This window comes from Pagrus major, chromosome 9, assembly GCF_040436345.1.
Source record: "Pagrus major chromosome 9, Pma_NU_1.0".
NCBI lineage: Eukaryota > Metazoa > Chordata > Actinopteri > Spariformes > Sparidae > Pagrus > Pagrus major.
Window position 1 is genome coordinate 22007845 of NC_133223.1, and position 24723 is coordinate 22032567.

The following is a 24723-nucleotide window of genomic DNA, read 5'->3' on the forward strand; positions in this document are numbered from 1 at the left end:
TACTGTGACATGTCATAAAATAAATAACATCCGTGCTAATCCAAAACCTATATTGAATAAGGACAATGAAGACTGAGAAAAAAGAGAATATAATTATTTTGGGTGTGCAAACCCTTTTTTGTACTTCACAGAAGACATTCTGACATGTCACACTAGTCCGCCATGATTATTATCTCTGGTACTTATGACTGCATCAGAGCCCTGCTTGCCTTGGTGCTAAGACATTTTAAAGGGCAGCTCATTGTATAGCATGCTTTTGTTGAAGCCACAAGTCAGAAAAATCCACACCCACTTATAATGCTATCAATTTATTTATCCATACATCCATCCATTCTCTCTCTGTGCTATATTAAAACTCAACATTGCATAAAATAAATAAAGAAAGCCAGTCAACCAGTTCACAGCATTAAACAGTTATTTCAGTCTCTCTTCTCACCTTGATGCCAACAAAGTCGACAGGAATGATGGGTTTCTGCAGCGAGGGCAGGCTGGCCTCATCCAAAGGCTCTCCCACCATCACTTTGGTTGCCACATTGATGAAGTCCACACCGATTGTTTTTGATACAAAAGGGAAGGAGCGCGATGCCCGCAGATTACACTCAATCACCTTAAAGGGGTAAAAAATAATCAAAAGACAAACATGTTTAATGCAGATATGTTAATTATCAATGGTCAAACATACTCTGCAAATGGTCATATTGTCTACGCGTACATTTCCTGTTCCATCCAGTTCTGCAAATTATTTAATACAAGGTGATTTCACTTTAAGGAGGAATTGCATTTAATGCAACCAGGTGTGAAAATGCTGATATATCATATAGTCATACCCTGAAGGAGTATTACTTACCATGACATCATTGCCTTTAACCAGAAATTGAGTGTTAAAGGGCCCCGAAATTTCAAATGCTTGCGCGATTTTCCGGGTGGCAATCTTAACCTGAATGGATGGAAGAAAAACACACACATAACAATATATATAAAGCTGTCATGAACAGTTATCCATCTATCTGAAGGATCAAACATGTTAAAACACCATACACAAAAACAAAACTGTATACTTATCACAATATGTACTAAGTAAGCTGTGAAAAGTGAAGTATTTTAACTAAGTTATGGATGAAAAAGCACAGAGATAACTTTAGACAGATACCGTAGATAGAAAGATAGAAAATTTAGCTAGTCACATACTAACTTCAGGTCGTTTTTACACTCAGTGCTTGGAAGAGCTGCCAAAAATGAAGTGAAAGTGAAAGCGAGCAGTAAAGCTCCGACATCACTGCTGGATAAGGGATTAAAATCACAAATCAGAGAGAAGGGTGACTGCTTCTACGATTGTGTATATGCAGAGCTTTTTAGGAATCCAGTTAGGCTAGCTGACAGGCTAACCTCACTGGTCAAAAACACCTACAAAATGATAACATATGCCGAAACCCTATTTACAAAAAAAAAAATGGTAAACCATCAATATATACAAAAGTGAGCTGTGAAAAGCGGATCTACGTCACGCTACACTATACGAGTAGAGAATATACACTGCATATACACTGCATACATGCATTATTCTTTCATAATTCATGTTCTGGTTTAAATGCACACAGCATATGAGTGGGATATCAGTTGGCTCATTAAATAAATTATAGTATAATTGAATGCTGAGGGTGACTTTACTGACCTTTTCTAGCGCCCCCTGGCTAATCATCTGGGTTGGAAGCATTAGGGTGGCATCTCCTGAGTGTACCCCGGCATCCTCCACATGCTCCGTTATGGCATGGACCAGAACCTGGACGGACGCACAATGATTATGTCACACTGACAGTATTTGCATGCAGATCAGCGCTCTGATAAATCCCCACTCAAGGCAACTCATCTTTTGCAGCCTTGCTCCTTTCTCTGATGAGAATGTTTCAGACTAAGAGGCAGATGGCCTCCAGAGATGATGTGTTTATTATACCTACAATATGTCACATTGTGAAATAATATACATAAATGCAGTGTCAACGAGTGCAAGTGAGGGTATTTGGAGGAACGCTCATTGAAAATCTGTTCTGGACTGAGGGCCTGTTTTTGTTGACGGACTAGCTCAGAAACAATGTATTTTCGATATGCAGTGTCAAAAGAATAACTTCCCACATTTCACCCGCAGGAAAGGAGATTTGTATCACCAAGCAACTCCGTGCAAGTGTGTGTATGTGTGTGATAATGAGCCGCCGTGTCATTAGCTCATTTAAACTGCTGCTAACCACAACATTCATTAGCACTCTTCAGATAGAGCCTGTAATTAATACGTATTATCTCTGACTTTTCCTCTCTCCCACACATATACTCACACACACTTATACACACACGCAGCCTGGCCGGGAATAATGAGGCCTGTTTGGTATTCAATGAATGGACAGCTTGTTAATGTGATACTGAAGATAATGGAGGGGCTGCATTCAGGGAAAGTAGAGAGAGAAAATCTACCATACAACTGAATTGCCCACGTTCAAACTGACACCCTTGAAATGACTCCCACAGCCTAAACAATAGAAAAACAGACAGGGCATTCATGACAAGTACCTTGGTGGCTCTGTCGCCTGCTGCAACTTAAAATGCTAACTGTTATGTAAGTTTTTAAAAGTTACAGTGAAGTGACTTTTAATGTCAAACTGTAACATACTAGAATCATCAGTCTGTGGTGTGTCATGTAGACATCCAGGACTCTTTTCTGTATCCTCCCTATCTGCACCATCTGGTATTTCTTTTGGTGATTTCCCAGCAATCAAAAGAAAAGAAGGAACAGAATGTGTGCATACATTCACATTGTGGATTTTCATTCTACCATTCATAATAGTATGTAAGTAAACCAACTATAATCCGATTAATTTAAAGATCCCCTCCAGACATAAGATGGATGAAAACACTCTGCTTTGAATAATCTGTGTCTGGTTTATCTTGAACTCAATATACAGCCTAGTATGGTTTTCCCACAAAATATTAAATTATGTTGTTAAAAATTCAAGTGGAGGAGGACTTTAAGATGGAAAGAGTCTGGTGATTCTCCTCCCATTGAATCACCAGACTTGCTGTGAGACCCACACGAATTCAAGCAGAGTCAGGAGACAAGTCCTGCTGAGAAATAAACCTCACAGAGGAGAGGGGAACACATTTAAATCACAAATCAAGAGGACAATAGTTCTCTTCCAACCGTTGCTCTTAAAGGTTAAGTTCACCCAAAAGAGAAAATTCAGTCATTATCTACTAACTCCCATGCTGATGGAAAGTCGGGTGAAGTCAAAGTTCCACAAAACAACCCTAACCCTTTCTGGATCAATTTGGGATCTCCGGACTTACAGGAATTACGTCGGACATGCTGTATGGAGCCATTTCATGCTTTCTTCGGGGGGATGTTACAGTTGTTTAGGAGAATGATGCAACACAGTTTTGCTGTGTAGCTCCGGATTTTTTTTTCTGACTACGAAACTTCACCCAACTTTCAATCATCATGGGTGTGAATAGAGAAAGACTGAATTTTCATGTTTGTGTCAACTTATTAAAAACAGGGATTTCACTTACCGTCCATAAATTAGTGTTATTGAAAATGGTGATTAAAAAATACTAAATTGGTGGTCAGTTAGAAATTAAATGCAGTTTTTTAATAGCTTCCTTATCAAGTGACTCAGTGCCTCAAAATGAATACTGAATTGTAATACTACATTGAACAATTAAGAAACACCTCGTTTTTAATTTCAGTGATTCCTTTTTAAAATATTCTTATCAAAATTCAGCATTTTCTCTTTGACCACCTGTTGATATCTGTTCATTGATCACTTCAGAAAACTCTTTTCCTTCATCATTCTTGTCTTTTAGCTTTTTCATCAGCTTCTGTGCTCTTTTGACTTTTTCTCCTCCTCCTGACTTTTTCAATTAAGTGCATGGCCCTCTTAGACCCCATTTACATGACAAAAGATTTACTAAAAAACAGAAACATTTATATTTTGCATATTAAAAACCTTCTGCTTTAAGACAAGGTTGTGAAAACAATCCTCGTGCACATGGATCTGCAAAAACGATTGAAAATACTGTAGTAGGCATGCCAGGCCAGTAGGTGTACTTTGCAATTGAATACCATAGACTAACACTACACCCCTGCACAAAAACGCTTTCTTCTACAGAGCGGTGAGCCATCACATCACAGTTTATGTGCAGCAAATCTACACTCTCCTGGAGGAGGGTCAATAAAATCAGTAGTCAGCAGCACAAAGAAAGCTCAATAGTCCACCAATTGTTCTTGTTATCGCAAGGCTATTAGGCTGAAAACACAATACACATGCGCGAATTAGGGCGGTGTTTTCACAGGAATTGCGTTCTGCCAGTTTAAACAAGGAAATTAAGGATGGCGTTTATAAAAGATTACACTCTGGAACCTGGATTCAGAAGTTTGTGTCTTCCCAAAAACAACATTGTCATTTGAAGGAACAGCCAAAACCATTGTCTCATAAACGGCCCCTTAAACTTCTCCAGCCTTTGTCTGAAAGAAATCCAGTGGCCCCAAACCAATCTAATCTAAAGGGAAAAATTAATTTAGTATCACCACTTTCATTCTGCATTTTGGTTTTAATGTATTCCATTCTCCCAATCAGATGTGTCTGGGCTGTAATGTCTTTTCACAGAAGATGAATGAGATTACTTCCACTTTATTCATCTGCTGTGCTCAATATCTGTCCTACCTCTCCATTTAAAGTGAAAAATAACTGAGGACTGAATAATGCCAAGCTACACATATGAATAACAATGATACTGTTATAAATGAAAAATTATGTTACATTATGTAGGAGATGTGTAGTCTCTTAAAAAACAGTATTTTAAACAAAAACACATTCATGTTTAACATTACTTATATAATTATTACATGTTGTATATTTAATTGGCAAGGCCTTGAGTCTTCACGTACACCGGGTGGCAGCACCATGGCATTACGGTCATGTTTCTCTTTTGTAATATGTCAGTAATGCCTCACCTTGCCACCCTTGGCCACAGCGTCCACCTCCACTTCCCTTGCACCACGGATGAACTTAGTGATGACCACTGGATGCTCCTGGAGGAGAGACAGCAGGGCAGTTATTCTATCAGTGAATCAAAGCTGACATGGTGTGTAGTGTGTGTAAATTATTAGTGAGTGAAAATCTTTTTATTTGGGCTCTGTGCTCTAACACACTCAATTTGAAACGAAATCTTCAGTTTAAAGTAAACTTGTTATTTGAGGGTGTTGACATAAATACAGAGAACTCCTTTCTGCTTAGCTGAGGCAACCCAGGGGTGGGAAATCTTGTCAAAGAATAATATCAAGATCTATTTAATCACAGTCACTATCCACAAACTGAATTGCGAAAAAAAAATTCTCAATTTTTAAATGCGATGTCTAGCCAGACTTAGAAATACAAATATCTATGATTTATCCATCTGCAGCATTAAGAAACAACATTAGATAAAAGATAGATTGATTTTTGGCACAAGTTCCTCAATCCTGTGTTAATTTTATGAATGAAAACTTTTTTCCCATGACTAAGAGGAGGCACACAATACAAACTGGTACAAGGGTACAATCAACAATCATCAACTAGCGTGTACAAAGTTTTGCCAATTCACCAATTAAGTCTAAGTGTCTCAGTTTCTGCATCACACTCCAACAAACCTCGCTTCTCTTATTACCAAATGTCCAGTAGATCCAGTTCAGTAACATATTTAGTCAAAAACACAGTATTCCATGATTAAATGGTTGGAAAATGGCAAAGAATTGCCATCGCGGATGCTTTTTCATGGTTTTATCTGTTATTTTAATTTAGAAACAGAAGTAAGAAGACATCAAATATCGCAATCTCTACAAGTCACCTGGAAAGTAGATTCCAAGATTGATCATGATCTAAAATCGCCAGATCGCCCACCCCTAAGGCAACCAATGAGTTCTTTTTAGGACCCAACTATTTAATGTTCTTGACTAGTTTGTTACCTGACCCCAGTCCAACACAACAGAGTCTCTTGCTAAAGACAAAAAAGATGAGAGTGACTGGCGTGTGTGTGTGTGTGTGTGTGTGTGTGTGTATGTGTATGTGTGTGTGTGTGTGTAAAATGGAGAGAGAAAGATCACAGGTCCTTGATTCAATACAACACTGTGAAAAGTGAAAAAGGATAATCTATGGAGGTGATATGTCCCTCTCACATGTGCAGGCATGCACACACAGAGTTAACGCTGATCTCACCTGAGACACCTGGGTGGCCTCTTCCAAAAAGCGTTTCATCTCCTCCTCTCCGTACGCAACGTTCATAGCAGAACCACTGGTGAGATGCAAGCAGGAGAGAGAAAGAGAGAGGGAGTGTGAGGGAGAGAAAACAAAAGGCCACAGGAGAGGAGGAGAAGCAAGCAAACAGGAGAACATACAAGCTTCAAATGATCGTTCAAAACACTCATTATCTCTCCGTTGCATCACTATTACCATCGGGAACAAGGTCTGGAAACAGTCAAAGTAAGGGGGGAGAGAGAGAGAGAGAGAGAGAGGGAGAGAGAGAGAGAGAAGAGCAGCTATTTAGGTCGAAAAGCACTCCAGGCTCTTGAAAACGAGTTCAGAACTTAGTCATTAAAAAACAACAGATTTAGGCTAGTTTTGTTGTGGTTGTTGTTGTTTTTGATTTTAGACTGCTAGCTCCTGTCTGAGAAAAAGGGACTGAGAGAAACAGGACAGAGAAAGGCCACAGGCTGGGGTCAGATCTTTATTCCTTAGCTCTCTGTTGCTCGGAGGCAGACATATGTTAAAAACCCAAATGAATACTGACCCTTCATTTGAGCACCAGTGATATAGGCATATCCGTGACTTGGATGCCATCTAGTTTCTGCTTGATTGTTCACTGAAGTTTCACATGAATGCAGTAATTAGGAAGACATTTCTTTGATACAAGTCTGCATCTGCTTAAAGAAAAAAGATTATATCTTGGTCCAGTGTCGGTCCTTGAGACACAGTGAGTCAGCACTCTGTGAGTGAAGCCTTTTCTGAGAATAAAATGAGTATGCATGAATATGTTTTTAATCAGTTCAGCTTATACTTCCAGTGGTAGCAAAAACACAAACACACATGGTTGTAGTCATGGTAGTAACACAAATACTGTTTTTGTCTTCTCTTGATTGCCTGAAAACAGACAAATTTATATTCTTCTAGCAGTGGACGATGAGAAAACCTTTGTGACATTTTTATCCTGGAGAATACTGATCCCTTGTTCCCCGTCTGCAGAAGGAGGGAAGAATTTAAAGGAACTGAGGTGAGGTGAAGCTGTCCTAATGAAAAGCAAACACTAGATCTAAAATAAGGCCGAGTAGGAATGAGAGTAATTTATTCCGTGGCTAACCATATTCATGATCACTTAGTCAATGAGTGAGTTAAATGGTCTTCTACCAGCTCACACTCAACACATTTCACGGCAAGAATGACATGTTTTGTTCTGCCTTGTATAAATAATGCCCATTTAATCAAATTGTAAACCTGCACTGGATTCAGCAGGAGCAGCACACTGTTCCATAACATGTGCAGGTAATTTTTCAGCATTTTATTAAATAAAAATTCTGTAAAATTATAACCATCTGCAGGCAAAGTGCATTCTCCCATCATATGTGCAGCTCAACATACTGCCAACACTACTACACTGTCTGAGCCAAACAACTACATGCTTTCAATCAAAACTTGATTATATCTTAATCTTTAATGATATATTTAAGTTCTACCAGCAGATAGAAGCCTAAAGCAAAGACCTTTTTTCTTGTTTTTGCTTAGCATGCAAATGGATAAGTTTCAAGTAATCCATTTCCATTTGTTCTTGTTAAAGTCAACTCATTTAATTAAAAAAGGTACAATATGTAAGAACTTGCCACCTGTCGAAATTCATCCTCAAAACAAAAAGAAGGCAGAATATCACCAGAGTACTGCTGCTAACTTCTAACTTCTAACTTCATCTGCCGTTAGCTAGTCAGATAGACAGATGTGCAGTCCATCGTGGGCGCTCGGAGCACCAGGGGAGTGTTGGTGTTTACACTCCTAGCACAAACTTATTTTTTCTTCACATTCTATTGAAAATCTCTGATCATTTTTGAATGTTTTCACTAAAATTCTTACACATTGCACCTTTAAAGTTCAACTCAATTGACAGTATTAGAAGGATTTTCAATAACATCTCCTTATGATATGGTGAGAGGTTTGTTTCTAACTGCATATGGCATAATAAATAAAACTTGTCAAATCAGCCCTATATTTCCATGTTATTCCCATTATTTCCCATAAATTCCTGTTAATTCCTATGGAAAGTTTCCCCTGAATCTGGCAACCCTAGTCTGACACATTTGTTCATCACATCTTTGATTTTCACATCCAACACCTAAACGATTCCCCAGGGTGAAGGATAATTGAACAGATAAAACTATTATAAAACAATAGCATCACAATAAATTCACTTGATGGATTTTTAGAAAAGTGATTAAGGTAATTTTCATGCTTGGGTTTATTACTTAGGTCTGACTAGGACATTTCTCACCCACACAGGTTTGCTTTCACACAGACAGAAAGTCCTCAGAACTAGTGTGCATTTGCATTTCACTGTCTTGCCAATGTTGGCTTTTGCAGCACGTGTAAACAGTGAAGAAATGAGACAGTTTCCAAATATTTAAGCTGTGGATTGACATTTTGGAGGCCGTTTTACTTATTAAAAAAAAAAAGTCACTTAGCTAAAATAGCAAAACCGGAAACTTGAAAAGCGCCTGATTGCCTGTGCATACTGTATCATTGAACAGCCGTTATCGAGCAGTGCTGGCAGGTCAAAGCAGTTATACTGCAGAGTAAAATGTTTTCAGAACCAAAAGGAATGATGGATTTAAGTTTGCAAGTAAGACAAGGGTTAGAATCTTGCTTTTGAGCTATTACATGAATATATTTTAGGGCCCTATGTGTGTGCATTTCACCGTTATAAAAATATGAATCTGACAAGGAAGAGAATGTTTAGTGTGTAAATGTGTGACTTTGTGCATATGTAGTGAGGCTGAGGAGAACATTGAAAAACCATTAACAAGTAAGGGAAGGGTGGAAATGCTTTTGGGGTAGGAAAAGATCAGAGAGTGTTCATCTGACGCTGAGGAGAAGAGAGGAGAAGAGAGGAGAGGAGAGGAGAGGCTTCCTCATTAACATTATCCCACAGAGGCGATGCAATCTATATATGATAAGATCAACTCTCCTTAATATTGGTATTATTATGGCAACTTCATTATCAGGTGGAAGACTTAAATGCTGATGGATATCCTCTCTGATTTGGTAGTTTTTAATGTGACCTTCTGCATAACACTCATGGTTTTCCACCATGCCAAACAAGTACAGACAGATTCCCTTTTTTTAACATCACAGCTTGCACGTAAAACCATGAGTCTCCCAAAACTCCCTTATACACAAGTTTATTCTCAGTGACAAAATCCTGCTGGATACAGGGTCTCATCACGACATCTGCTGGACAAAAGTGTCACTGCAGATTTGAATGAGCTGTGGTTTCAGTAAGGTTCATTAATCCTCATGAAATAAAAATATCATTAGGTCTGAGACTGATTGTTTTTTACTTTCATGTCTTAGCCAACCAAGACTTCCCCGTCTTCTGCCCTGTGTTTGTTAATATACTTTATTGGCTACAAAGTTCACATAAGAAAGCAGTTGCAGTTTGTACCAAATTTTGGACAAAATACAGAAAATGTGCTGATGATCTACAGCAATTCCAGCGTGTGTTGGCGGACGTGTATGTTAAAACTGACCTGAGAACATAGGAGGGGCGCAGCAGACAAGGGTAGCCCACCTCGTTGGCAAAGGTAAAGGCATCTTCCTGCAGAAGGAGAGAAAAAGCAGACTGCTGTAATCTTTATTTATCATTTTGAAAAAGATAAGAGAATGTTATGTCATGATAATGATGCCAGGAATCATCAAGAATGGTCAGTGTCACAAATCGGAGGCAATCCAGGCACTCCAAATATAAGAGCATGTATCAAACGAGGACAGAAATCAGTGATTGCTGATTGCTAAAGCAGTAAACAGGTAATCATTAAAAAAGCCAACGTGGTCCGACCAATACGTGTGGCCTCACCTATAAATTAGCAAGAGCCAGATAATAACATAACAGTGAAACAAATAGAAAATAACTAAACAATAAAATACCAAGAGATGAGATGACATAAAAATGTACATGAACACAACACACTGAAAATACACCATTATGTATAATACAACACCACAAAAGGCCGTGAAATAAGAGGGGAACCTATGACGAAAGATTTACAGAAAACATGTCATTTCTATTTCCTCATGGTCTTAATATGTTAAAGCAACATTATGTAGTAATCATTCTCTTTTTGTGAGATTTGGATGTGGATTATATAATGTTAGAAAGCTGTATGATTAAAGCCACTTGAGACCAAAAACAAAGAATCAATATCAAATCAAGGGTGTGTGTTTGTACTAACAACCCTCTCATACAACCAACTGAACCACACCTACACAGAACTAATCAAAAAGTAAAAAAGGAGTATAAGTGCTCAGACAGTCAGAAAGGATGCTTCGATTCATCTTCCTTTTGATTTTCTTTCCTTCTATTCAGATCACACGAGGAAGGAGAGAAGAAAGAATCATAGAAGGAGTCTGGCAGTGAGAGAGAGGCTGTATGTCCTCCTTATCATCATTATCATCATGGCTATCTCCTCTTCATCTCTCTGCACATCTTGCCTTTTTCTCTCCATCATTACCCACTGTTCACTCGCCAGGTGGAGTACCATTAACAAACAGAAAATAGCTTCCCAGAGACGCAGAAGAACCAACTCCCCATGGCTCTGCTGGAGTTATTCCAGCCCAATAAAAACGAACCGTTTCTTCCCGATCAACAGGGAAATAGAATGTGTGTGCAGACTCGGGAGAGACGCAGAACTTTATCTGCATGTGTCGACTAATCGCTCCTCTGTGATATCTGAATACATGAACGACGGTAATGGAAGAGACATTTCAGCGCTGACTGCAGACACATTTCAGTGCTCCACATGTTCCACAGAGGGTCCTGCCGGTGCTTCATTGAGAGGTAGCCAAGAGCAGGTAGAGAGGGCCAAACACACAACGTTATAGGGCTGTAAACCAAAGGTAATGTGATGTGTGTTTGGTGTGAGGTAGTCAACACCAAAACAAAACACACATTTGTATAACAATGATAAGAATAGTGCACACAGTAAACCGAAAAGATGCTACTTTCCCACCCAAATACTTGCATCAGGATACAGTGCTAAGATTATATTAATGTTTTATTTGTTTTTTTTTAAAACTGTGATTTAAGGTTCGTTCCAATGCAATATGATTTCTTATGGGTTTCCGTGTAAAATGTAAATATTAGACTTTCTTTAAGAAGATCCATATGTACACAAAACTAAATTAGAGCAGAAAAATTAACAAAGATGGGAATGACTTTCAAAAGCAAACGTCATTTGCATGAACTAACATTCTCCAAACACCTTGAGCTCAACGTCTCTGCCAACTCATTTTCTGGAGGAAATCCTGATACGGTTACTCAGGGAAGTCATTCTTTCACTGTAGCCGCCTGTACAAGCCACTGAACTTAGCTCACTGGTTGGGTGGAACATTATCATCAAGAAAAACTTGTATATATATGGGTTTTTTAGGGCCGAGATTTTTCTACAGTATCGTCACAACATATCACAAAATATCATGCTACAATATATCATTAATGCTTTTACTATCCATGATTAATTTGTTTCCTCTCACCAGGGAGCTGAGGGCCCTCCACGGGGCTTGAGCCACCCCAAGGTCATCTAGTATACTGGAGAAGACGGAGCGCTCCTCAGCCCGGTCGATCTGCAGGGGGCTCGTCCCCAGAATCTTCACCCCGTTCAGGTGCAACGGGGCGGCCAGGTTGTTTGGGATCTGCCCACCGACTGAAACAATGCTGCCGGAGCAACCCTGCCGAGGAGAGGATGGAAGAAAAGAGAATAGAACAGCAGGTAGAATAAAAAAAGAGAATGGGAAGACAGAGGAGAGATACTCTGTCAAGACTTGGACCTCCTGCCAGAAGCGTATCAGCCAAGATTAACAGTCTGAAACCTGTGGCCACTTCCCATTATTCTGGCCACTGATCACATGGTGAAAATATGAGACAAACAGAAAACAGTTGATCTCGGTCGAGCCACAGGTTTAGTTATCACCAGGGACAGTGTGTGTATGTGTGTGTGAATAAGCGCGTGTTCTCCTTTTAATAACAACATGCAACCTCTATCCTGTCTAGCTAATCCAGAGGGGATGCTGTTTCCATGGCAATGCCAGGTTGTATCTCTTCATTATTCATGGGCCTGCTCTCCTGCTTCTGTCCAGGGTTTATCTCCATGCTCTAATGCCATATTTATCACACACACACACACACACACACACACACACACACACACACACACACACACACACACACACACACACACACACACACACACACACACACACACAGAGAAAGCAGGAGGGGACTGTAGCTGTGAGAGAGGGATTGATGGTAATGCTATCACCCTGAACAAACAAACACTTAATCACACTCTGATCCCATCGCAACTTTAACTGGATTACAATTCCTCTGCAGGGGAAAGTCAATGGACATTAGTGCACAAACACACAACACAGCATTAATACACAGACATAAACACAGGGAAAAACAGCAGTCAGGGTCAGCTGGGCCCCATTGCAGCACTGGCCAATAAGGTGGAAATTAGGTTTCATTAAATACATGATATAATACATCAGGTCTAGTCATATATGTGAAATCTCACCTTAATTAAAATTGGATGAAAACGATAGGAGCCTAATGTCATGTTTCATACAACTCAAATGATAATCACTACAAATACTCATTATCACTGACAATATTTAAATGCAGAAAATATTCCTTTTTTTGCTGTTGACACTATTCCTACTCTGTTTACATAGCTAATGGAAAATATTATTATATTAATATTATTACACTACTATTACTACAATATTCCTGTTTTTATGCAGCCATTCATACTCTGATTAAGGTGCCCTAACATGATGTTTAGCACATCAACATCTGGACAAGTGGAACAACTTGAGCAGGAAGTATGATATGTTTTCTAAGTTTTCCACCAGTGGCGGATTTGTGTGACCGTGCAGACACACCCTCCCTCTTTCATTCCTTCAACCACATTTTTCAAAAGGTTGGCATTGAGATATTTGGCCATATTAAAAAACCTGGCATATTTTGCTCATGTCACATTTTTACTCACCAAAGACTTGTTTTTTTACAGCAATATATAATCCTGCACTTTGATGGATACATCACAATCACGGCTAGAGCACTTAAGTGATTTTTGATGCAATACTATTATTTTAAGCCTAGATTTTGATACTTTTACTTACCAAAGTATCATTGGATATTTGAAAATCTGACAAATTCCCTTTTCCTTTAAACAGTTTCTGGCTATAACCAATGTTGTTATATGGCAATATTTATAGAAAACATGGCTTTTAAACACCCTTATAACGATAATAGGACAAGCATCTCTACCAAAGCCTTGCAAGCCGTCAATGACAGAGCACAGAGCTGACTATAAACAAGCAAGAGGCAGTGTGCCACAAACTGCAGTAAAACCCCAAATGAGATACATATGCCAAATACGGTGTAAACTTGTCCACAGAATGCTCCTAAAACCTGAATAATATCCGCATATTCCACGTCTCAATCTGGAAATGCTACATTAGAATTTGGCCTAATTCACAATATTCAAACAGGAGGAATTTTCACAGTTCCTGTAAATGAAGTACACTTTCCTCAAATAACTTCTTCAAACAGTTATCCTCATAAAGTGACACAAATGCTACACAATGATGTAAAATGACCTAAGAATTTATTTACCCAAAACACTATTTAGTAAGCACGACCAAATGAACTATCAGTCTTACAGAGAGGTCAGGAAACCTTGAAGAGACAAAAAAAAGTGTGCACACCTGCAACTACACAAACTGAAGCTCTTAAATCTTCGATGAGGCTATGCTGCTGCATAATAAATGTCCCAATTAGGACTCACTCAGAGTTTTCCCAGTTTCTGTTAGACAGAGAAAGAGGGCTAGGGCTTTTGTGTGGTGAAGACCATGAGGATAAGAAAGCTGCACGCTTAACCAGCTTGTAGGTTTACATGGGATTATACATAAATATAAATCTGAACAAAACAGATTTTTGGATACAGGTTTTGGATACTGTCATCTATGTTTCATACATGCCACTCTGAGCGGGGAATATTTTTTTTCCCAATCAATGTGGGAATGTCATGATAATACGTTAGTTATGCTGCTAATGTTTAATTTCTGCTTTTTTAATAAATAATTATTCAGAACAAATCAGAGTTTAGTTAGATAAATTATCATGCAGTTATATGTATGCTGTGTGCCAATATTAGACAAATATTGTTTTTTGATGAAATTCCACTAGTTTACTACCTCTGACCTGCTTGACATGATTGATTCCTTTTATTATTATATATGCATTGTGTAACTGATCAATACTAGAAGAAGCCTTCCATTGATCGCAATGTTTTATTTCAATCAGATTCCACTCAATACCTTTGAATATATAATTAGATATTATCACTGATATAACCCTGTGATAGATTGGCAATTTGTCTGAGTGCCCTGCCCCTCTCCCAATGCATGTTGGGATAGACAGAGCAACCCAGACCAGAATACAGTATGTGTGTGTGGAACACTGATCATTGATAAGATCAGTGGTACAACAATAGTAGCAGTCTTGTCTTTTCAGTTCAGAGTAAAAGAATTCTGTCCCCTGCCAATAAAAAAATATCTTCAATGATAAAAAGAAGAGGTATATACTAAGACATCTATATATTTTGTTTCAATTTTGTCAAATAAGAAATGGCATGTTTTTGTGTGCTTCCTGACCTCCTGTTGGGTGATGTCCAGGATGCGTTCCAGGGTCAACTCCTCAAAGTAAAGGCGGTCACACTCGTCAAAGTCGGTGCTGACAGTCTCAGGGTTGTGGTTGACCACCACCGTCTTCTTGCCCATCTGTCTCAGAGCTCTGATGCTGGACACCGCACACCAGTCAAATTCAACACTGCTCCCTGGTGGATCGAAGAAAAGATTCATTTGAATATGTTGGCCATAAAGACAAATGCATGACAGCAACACTTTCAATGCAAATTATATTCTGTCTTCTATTAATGTGATTCAGCTTGCCATGTGTATGATTTTGTGTTTAGACCGATTTTCTATGACCACTAGCCATGGTATTTTTGCTATTCTACGTGAAGTTGTGGGCTTACTCGGCACAAAAATTTGGCTAATTTGTGTGGCCACAAAATTAATGTATTCTTTCCAGCGATTTTGTATACCATGTTTCCTCAAATAGTGGCCAGGGCCTTTATTAACCTCAACTGCAGAGGGTTACAGGCCTTTAGTTAAAAGCAGACTTATTAAAGACAAGCCTTTATTTCTAATGCCTCTGTATGAAGTAACCAAGATGTATATTTGATGAAGTATATTTGCTCATATTTTAGTACAAAGTCTCCTTATTTTGTGATCTACTGGTGTCCTGTTTAACGTTGTTACTGCATTATGCTGTTAATACAAACTCAATACTTTCTATTCCCATTTCTAATTAAAAGCCCTCTAGATTTTCAGTGAACAGAATCCCTTCAATTGAATCAATTTATTGTGAAACATTTGCAGGAAAAAGTACTTCAAAATGTAGCTACCGCCATCTTGTGGCCATTGTACATCACTGCAAAATACAGTTTAGCGAAGACATTAACACACATACACCCGCAGTGATTTATACAGGACCAGAATACTGAAGATTAGTAGTCCAGAAAAACAAAGTGTTGAAAATAGCCTGATAAGGTTGTTAAGTTTACTAAATTGAATCAGTGTAAATGTACATTATGTTTAGTTAGGAAGAAAAACCATGGGTTTTGGTTGGATAAACTCCAACAGCCATTATTTGAGACCCAGCTCTTATCTGACAACCTGCTTTTATTCGAGGGAGTACTGTAATCAGCAAAACTTTTATTTGAACAGCATAAAAATTATATGAAAACTTTTAATCTCAGACTCACCAATATGATATGGCCCACAACCAAGAACCATAATTCCCTGGTCATTAAAGTCCAGATCATGCTCCTGAGGTATAAATTGGCAAAAACGTTGTTCAAAAAAATATTGTTTTCATAACACATTAAAATGTTAAATGTTGAATTGTATTTTCTATTAGACAGTGATTGAATTGGCAACACATGTCATAAAGATGCTATAAACTTTTGTCTATTCTCAGTTAGCAGTGACTACATACCTGACCGTGATAGGTACAGTACAGGTAGTTGGTCATGGCTGGATACTCTGCTGCCAAGGTATCAATCTGAAAAGAGGCATCAGAGAAAAAGAGGTTAATATGGGTTATTAATACAGAGCCTAGACCTTCTTGTTGTTAGGCAACAGTGCTAATTTATAATGATCTGTACACCAACGGAGCCAAAGGAGCAATTCTACCTACCAAGTACATTTCATTTATATACTTCAGATACACTTGGCTGCTAATCCTTCTGTACATTCACTTTAGTAAATGTTTAAACACAGTGCCGCTACTTGAGCTGAATATCATTCCATTGTGGTAGTACTGTTGTTAATTAAGGCATAAATACATCCAAGAAAAAAACATAAACAAAATGAATTTATGCTATACCTTTGTAGACAAATGGTTGATATACAGTAGCTTTACTTCTTCTAAACAAAGAACTGTTATCCAAAAACTATTTAAAAAAAATTATAATAAAAAGGGATACATTTTATAATTTAAGTAAATTATCCAGATACGTTTTCAGCAGGTGAAATTGTTATTTAGTGTTAAGTCTACTGGATTTCAGTACTGACAGAGGAAATTATATGAACAACTATCTCAAATTTTTGCATGCTTTGACCTGTGAGATTGCAATTACCATCTGAACAAAACACGTCAATAATGAAAAGGTGGAAAGATAGTCGATCATAACTTTAACCTTACAGCCCCGACATATTTTCATACTCCTCCATGTATTGATCAGGCAGGGGCAGTTATCTGTGTGCATCTGACCTACGCCCACTCATGCTCACCTGTTTGACCCAGGGTTTGATGCCGTGAGTGAGCCTCAGCTCTCTGGCTGCTCTCTCATTGGAGCCCAGAATCTGACCAACCTGCCGATCTGAGAAGCCATCCTGCTTGGCCCTCAGCAACAGACTCTCAGGTACTGCATCACTGTGTGAGAAGACAATAAGTAATGATGGTTATACAGATGTCTGGCCAACCGTTCGGATACCATTACTCTATGGAATGACGTTATGTTCAGTTTTTGGATTTGCAGTTTTTATTCAGTGATGTGTACTTTGGAGGAGGAGTTTTCCTGAAGGGACTTCTCTGTAACAATAGGGGCTGTCGCTGTTTCATGCCATAACCAAATCCCCCTTAATACCGAATGAAAAGTGCACGATTCAGTGTTAGATCCATTTTCTTTACCACACTCTGTCACCTCTGCATCTGAGCACAGCAGAGTCTGTCACCCATCTGTTAAGCTGAAAAGTTTAGAGCACAACATGCCTGACATGAAAGTGGTGGAAAGGGGGGGAAAAAAGCCAAGTGAAGTAGGTGAACAAAACTGACAAGTGAGTTCATTTTTTAATGTTCTCTCAGATATCTGTGTATTTCAAGTCCACTGAACTAAGAGGGTCAATCCAACAAGTGTGTCATGACCGGCCCTTCTACCCAACGGTGTGGACAGCAGGGACCAGCCCATTTCAGGGCGATCAATAACACATCAACAAACAAGACGCCATGGTGTCAGAGAACCAGGCTGGCAAGTGTAGCCGTTTAAAACCCATTTTAAATCAATAAAACTTTAATGTGAGCGGTGAGGTTAAACAGAAAAATAGCAGCAGAAATAAAGTTGGGTTTCAAGAGGTGATTCTCAAGTGGAGCAACTGGACCACTTCATAAAAACTGTGAATTTGCTTCCTTTATTCCATCCAAACAATTTTGGACCTGCTGCATGTGTCAGTGTACATACAGTATAAAACACACAGTCATATCTTGTTGGTTATGATTTCATCTAACTGCAAGGTTCAGTTTAAAGAAAATTCTGAGAAAGTAAGACAACATACTTTATGATTGTACAATTGAGTGTGCTGGTTAATCTCTTGGAAATAAAATAGGTTTTGCTTTCTTCTCATATTCAAATATGATGAATCACATTGCTACAACAGAGTCAGTCCATTATCAAACAAAGAAGACACTTCCATTTTTGGAGAGATGTTTTGTTTGCCATATAGATCAAAAGGACAGATATCAAGTAAATCGCTGTGTGTTGAGTATTGGGATTTTGTCCAGAAAATGTAGCTTAACACAAAGATGGGAGGCAGGGAATAGCTAGACTCTGCCGTAAGTGGAAAAGTATGTTGCATGTTGTATCATGTTTTCTACAATACATCGAAGAGTCAGCTAGGGGTTTGCTGGGAAAAGTCAAAAGTGTGTAAAGTCAGCAACTTCATAGTGAAGGGACACAGCATGTGAGATGCCGATGCAGTAACTGACTGAGCCAGAAAATACTTCCAGAATGCACAATATCTGCTTATTAAAACCACACTTAAATGTTTTTCTATCTTTGATTATGTTACATAAACAGTGTGTGATGGAGTTGACACAGCTCGACTGATGGTCTCCCTTTGCTTTCTGTTTTTATGCCAAGCTAAACTGAACACATGGATGCACAGTGATGAAACTGATATTGATCTTTTCATGAACTCCCACTATGAAAGCAACAAGTGTTATTTTCAATAACGTCACAGTATTCCTTTAACCCCAGGTACAGACAAATGGAATTCTAATTTCTAGCAAACCACGACTTGCTCTCCCTGCTCCTTATCTGAATTATTTATGACCTTGTAGCGTAACAATATTGGAAATGTCAAGTGTGTTTTAACTCCCACTGCACATGGCTGGGCTGAAAAATAACAACCAGAGGAGAGAGCTGCGTGAGCTCAGAGTCAGAATCACAGGAAGGGAAGAAATTTGATCTGAGAGCTCAGTTTGTCTTGTGTACAATTATCCTCTTTGGGAGAGCAGTTTAAAATGGGAGGGAAATCCTTTGCATGCCATCATCTCATGCATATACGCCTCCACATGCAACCAAAACATGAGAAGCACATCATGACATTTGTGGTGTGTGTTTGTGTGCGTGTGCAGAGAGTGAGGAAAAGGGACTGACGGATACTATTTCTACAAAAACACACTAAAACTAAAGTTTAAACCAAACAATTTTCTGGATTTTCACACTTTTCATTTAGTTAATTTTTCACTTAATGAAGTTTGAAACTTCAGAGTATGAGAATGACATGTTTGTGTGTTGTATAATTGCTTTCCTTACAAACTCAAAGAGTCCGTTAATTGTAATTCATGTCATGCACGGAGCTTATATACCTCATTAACTCTGTCGTAATACGCAGGTGTATTGTCACGTTGTATTCTAAAGTTCTGCTTTGTGTAATCAAACTTGAAGGGATCAAAATGTTAGCTATTCACCAAGACTCATGAAGTGCACATACAACTCTGCAGTGGCTGGCTTTGGACGCAAAATCTGAATTCAAAAGACTGAAAAAACAGATTTTGTACATTTATGTCTATAAGTGTTGTTGATCATACTGCACTGTAAAACAATACAATACAGAACATGGAATAAAGGTGGAATATTTTTGTAACATAGATTTTGAGGACCAATAAATCGTTATAGTGAAATCTCTTGTTCCAGCAATGTGTGGATTTGCAGCTTTTCTATCTTTTGGGTTTTGGACTTGAAGTCATCTTGAGCTTCAGGAAATTGTCATGGGCATTTTTCACTTTTTGCTGATATCATAGACTAATTTTAAAGGATAAGTTCACCCAAAAATTCAGTCATTATCTACTCATCCCAATGTCGATGGAAAGTCGGATGAAGTTTTTTAGTCCACAAAACATTTCTGGAGCTTCACAGCAAAACAGTGTCACAGCATTCTCCTAAACAACTGAAGTAGCTGGGGACTTGCTTTAAAAAGTAAAAGAAACCAACCAGAAGAGAAAAAAAATGGCTCCATTCACCATTTATACCCTTTTTAAGCTGAAATCTTCACTGTGGTTGCTAAGAATAAAGTGTTTGTGTGCACACTGTCTGAAGTGGATGCACGAACTTGAACGCACGTCAAGTGTGTAAATAAAGTATTTTCAAATCAATTTGGGATCTTGAGTTTACAGAGACTTGGATATGCCTGATGAGCTGTATTTTTATGGGAGGGTTCTTTTATGTTTTTTCTTTTTTCTGGATTGTTTTTTTTATTTACATTTTAAAACAAGTCCCCATCTACTTCAGTTGTTTAGGAGAATGCTACAACGCTGTTTTAATATAAAAAAGGTCCAGAAATGTTATGTGGACTACGAAACTTCAACCAACTTTCTATTAGCATGGGAGTGAGTAGATACCTACTAAATTGTCATTTTTGGGTGAATTTATCCTTTAATCAAATTTATATCTGGCAGATTAATCGCTAATGACAATGATTGATGGCAGTGCTATAGAGTGCTATATATGCATAAATACACATGTATTCTTTAACACTAACACATACGGACACTGTAACGCCATACTGATACCAAAAGGTGTCACAAGTGTCACCAAAAGGGTTTAACACACACAAGGATGGCCACAGGGGATGCAAATTAGCAGCTGACAGCTGTTTCAGTTCATCTATGTATGTATGTACGTATGTATGTACGTACGTACGTACGTACGTATGTATGTATGTATGTATGTATGTATGTATGTGTACCTATCAAATATACCATAAATAAAATATCCAAAAATAAATAAATAGAACTGCAGTACTGCATGGTGAATACCAAGTTGTGGTATTCATGTGTGTATTTTTTGCTTAGGTATTCTATCCGTTGTCCTAGGCTATCATACACACAAGCAGCGTAGTGTTATGTTGTAGCCCCCTCAAAAGACCGTGTGCTGGAATGGTATGATGTGGAGTAGCCTGTTACATTTTGTTCTTGTTTGCCCTTGTCTGATAGAAGACAGTAGCCTACATCAAGGTAATTACTAAAGCAGGCGAAACAAGTGATTTTTGTGGCATTCATCACCTTGGTAATTTAGGCATCCACAGGCAAAAACGTTAACTGGTGCCTTTATACTAGTAATACTAAACTGCCAACCGCAAAAGTCCTTATTTTCTGCTAACAGACTAACACTTTTTTCACATTTTCTTAATCCAATTTCTATATGTAATATCATTTGTGACATAAGGACAAATTACTGATTGTTACTCATAATTCTACCAGCAACTTTAACAAACGACTTCTTAACAACTAAGTGAAAACATGGTCAATGAAAGTCAGATATCCATTGTCAGTCAGAGCTATTTACCTTTTGATCTTAACTCTACAAAGAACAGGAAGAATAAAATCTTCCCATTTTAAAAGACTGTTCTCATCTTTATCAATAAATATCCTTTAGTCCTATAGAAGTCCAATAGGAGACTCTTATGCACAGAAACAGTGAGCCTGCTGACCATCAGAGCCTGAAGCCCAACTGCACCCAGCTCTATACGCTCCATCAGTCTGGCAGCAGCCTATTGTTGTGTGCCCATCCCAGTGTCCCCTGCTCCAGAGGCAGTGGAGACTACAACAGCCGTCCATGTGTCAGTGTGTTGCGGCGGGCGCCCACCAGACGGCCAGCCATTAATTATTAAACAGCAGAGTCAGAAGAAGGCAGCAGGTAACCTGTGGCTGAGCCATGAAAATTCACAGTGGCTGTCCAGGTAAGAGCCCGAGGGCAGAGACAGGCAGAGAGGAGGCGAACCACAAGAGAGAAAGAAACTGAGACGTGAAGGGACTGGGGTCCATCTGATTTTACGATTGTAGAAGAGTCATTTCAGGAAAGAACCCAAATGTCTATCTTGGTTTCTAACACGTTTATCTATTTCTAATTCCTGTGGGCACCGGCTGTCGGCTGAAGCTTTTTTTAATGGGACAAATGGGACAGAGTGCTCTCCAATGCACAAACAGTGTTCTGGGTAGTATTTTATGGTACATTTGAGTCTGAAAACCTGCAGGGCGTGTGAAGGATCGAAAAACACTCCTGCACTGACAAGTATCAAGCTTATGGAAACATTAAGCAACAATGTCCACATAGTCAGAGCTGCAACAATTAGCTGATAAATTGATCAAAAGAAAATGAATGCCAACTATTTAGATATTCAATAAATTATTAATTCTATTTTTCAAACCAAATGTCAAACACTTGGTGGTTCCAGCTTCTTAATAAGGATTTGATGCTTTATTTCCTTTTATCAAATGCACAGGTAGAAATCACATAGAAAAGTTGAGATATTAACAACATAATAGGGCCTATTGCAGAATAGATATATTTGTATTGTCGTACTGTATATTTCTCCCAATATGCTTCAATATGATTTTAGAGATTATAATATAGAAAAAGATGCTTGGGGTAATTGATGAATTAAATTCCAAGTAAGTTTACTGTTTCTGCTGCCATTTTAGACAATATAACTTATTGTAAAACCAAAAAATAATCTGCCCGGTTCCTCATTTTTAGTGTTGTAGTGTATGTTAGTGTTTAATAACCACATTTTAAGAGATATATATTGATATCAGATTATTTTAGTTTCTAATATCACTATCAGCCCCAAAAGTCAAGTTTATCCTGACTACATATTGTATTATGTAGCTTGCTCTACTATATAATACAGAAAAATGGTTATGGTCTGATTTTCTTGCTGTAACAAATATCAATTTATTGAATATCCGTGGAAAGACCTTACCTTCTGGGTTAGGTATGCATTTAAAAGGGGCACTCCAAAGGTTTAGACTTTCATAAAGTAGAGCATAAATTTAACAATTACTCTGAATATAAATCAGCATAATAACATGTCTGTGCCAAAGGGCCAATAATAACCTGCAAACCGAAACATGTCGGGCAGAAATAATGGACAGATAACAAGGAGATGAATGTATTTGACAAAGACGTGAGACCGATAGCAACTAAGCTAGCTTGGGAGCTAGAAAATGAATTTAAATATATTCCATAAAATGATAATAATCCATGAGGTTCCTTCCAGTGGTGCAACAGACTGCAACCTTATGGATGGATGGACACACTGTACTTCCGAGGAGATGGTTCCAACCAGTAAAGAGAAGCAGAGAGTCAGACAGATACTGTATAGTAAGTTACTTTTACTCTACTTCTTGAGGATGTCGCAAAGCATTTTACACACTGTACACACCCTCGTATACAGGCACTTTATGTTCATCTAAATTTTTGATTTCACATTAATCAACCAGCACATTGTAGGAATATAAAAAGTAACTAAAAAGTGACTTTGCTCAACCAAGCTGTGCATCTGTGTGTATTTGTGTTTTACCTCCTGTAGTTTGCCAGGTGCTGCTCCAGCTGTGTTATCCCGTGGAGTTTGTGGAGGAACCACTTGTCTATGGCTGTCAGCTGGTGGATCTGATCGACACTCATGCCGCTGTGGAGGGACTTAAAAGTAGAGACATGAAACAGATTGGGTGTTATATTCATTATTCATTATCGTCAAGTTCATCAATCATGCTTCCTACTGGAGCACTCTGAAAGCGGACTTCAAAAAGGTTTCACAAAGTTTCAACAGATTCTATAATCAATGGCTTGTGATTAAAATCATGGTACAAATCAGTCAGTGAAAACTGTTTTTATCCAGTACTCCTTCATGGACTACTTTGAGTAAAAACTATTGCAGAAACGACATATTACTTTAATTAGAAGCCCGTCTGTGTCATCAACCTGTAATATGAATGAGGTTGTGTCCTGACAGCTTAGTAAATATGTTTATAGCATTTTTATATAAGATGTCTGACCAGAGAAATGATTCCAGGTTAGTGTGGGAGGATTTTACTCAGCAGGCTCAACAGGCACTGAAGCCTGCCATAAGAGCTGCTTATCAAGCTGCAAGAGGCTATTAACTGAGACTTTTAGTGGAGCTTTTTAATGTTTGATGTGAGTGAAGATATACTTGCTTTAAAAAATACAATACGTAACACATGTTAAATCTTTTGGTGTTTTTGAGTGTTGATGATGCTTGAGTCACATCAAATTTATTTTCCTCCGCTATCTTGTGTCTTTGCAATCAGACCTGATTATCTGAATTACTGTTTTTTGAGGGTGGGTATGTCTTATGACTTGGCTGTTTAAATATTAATGCTTTCCGCACAATTAAAATGTAATATTGTCTCAAATCATCTGGACTAGGGCTGGGGATATATCAATATTATATCATTATCATGATATGAGCCTAGGGCTGCTCAATTAATGTCATTATTTTAAAAATAGCAATATGGCCATATCCAATATCCACATTGCAGAAGCTGCAATTTTTTATTTAATTTCTTTATTTTTATTTATTTTAATTAAGTACTGTAGTTCTGCAGAGATATTCTGACCTACAAATCTTGTTGTCCAGATGAAAGAAAACATTTTTGTTTGGGAGAGACTCCAACAAATGTTTTTTCAGTGAAAATGAAAATCGTGATGCTAAAATGATCATTCCCTATGAC

The 24723-nt window shown here is 38.2% G+C and overlaps 1 protein-coding gene across 1 annotated transcript in view; it reads right to left on the reverse strand.

Annotated features, from left to right (window-relative positions):
* cps1 (carbamoyl-phosphate synthase 1, mitochondrial) overlaps nucleotides 1-24723 on the reverse strand; it is a 54209-nt gene that overhangs the window by 14138 nt on the left and 15348 nt on the right. Inside the window, exons 21-32 of the mRNA XM_073473581.1 lie at nucleotides 23553-23671; nucleotides 17202-17343; nucleotides 16405-16470; nucleotides 16172-16235; nucleotides 14997-15178; nucleotides 11811-12005; nucleotides 9809-9876; nucleotides 6240-6315; nucleotides 5000-5077; nucleotides 1673-1780; nucleotides 848-937; nucleotides 437-607 (exon numbers count right to left, since the gene is read on the reverse strand). Of these exons, the coding sequence (XP_073329682.1) occupies nucleotides 437-607; nucleotides 848-937; nucleotides 1673-1780; nucleotides 5000-5077; nucleotides 6240-6315; nucleotides 9809-9876; nucleotides 11811-12005; nucleotides 14997-15178; nucleotides 16172-16235; nucleotides 16405-16470; nucleotides 17202-17343; nucleotides 23553-23671 (1359 nt within the window). The remainder of the gene's footprint in view (nucleotides 1-436; nucleotides 608-847; nucleotides 938-1672; nucleotides 1781-4999; nucleotides 5078-6239; nucleotides 6316-9808; nucleotides 9877-11810; nucleotides 12006-14996; nucleotides 15179-16171; nucleotides 16236-16404; nucleotides 16471-17201; nucleotides 17344-23552; nucleotides 23672-24723) is intronic.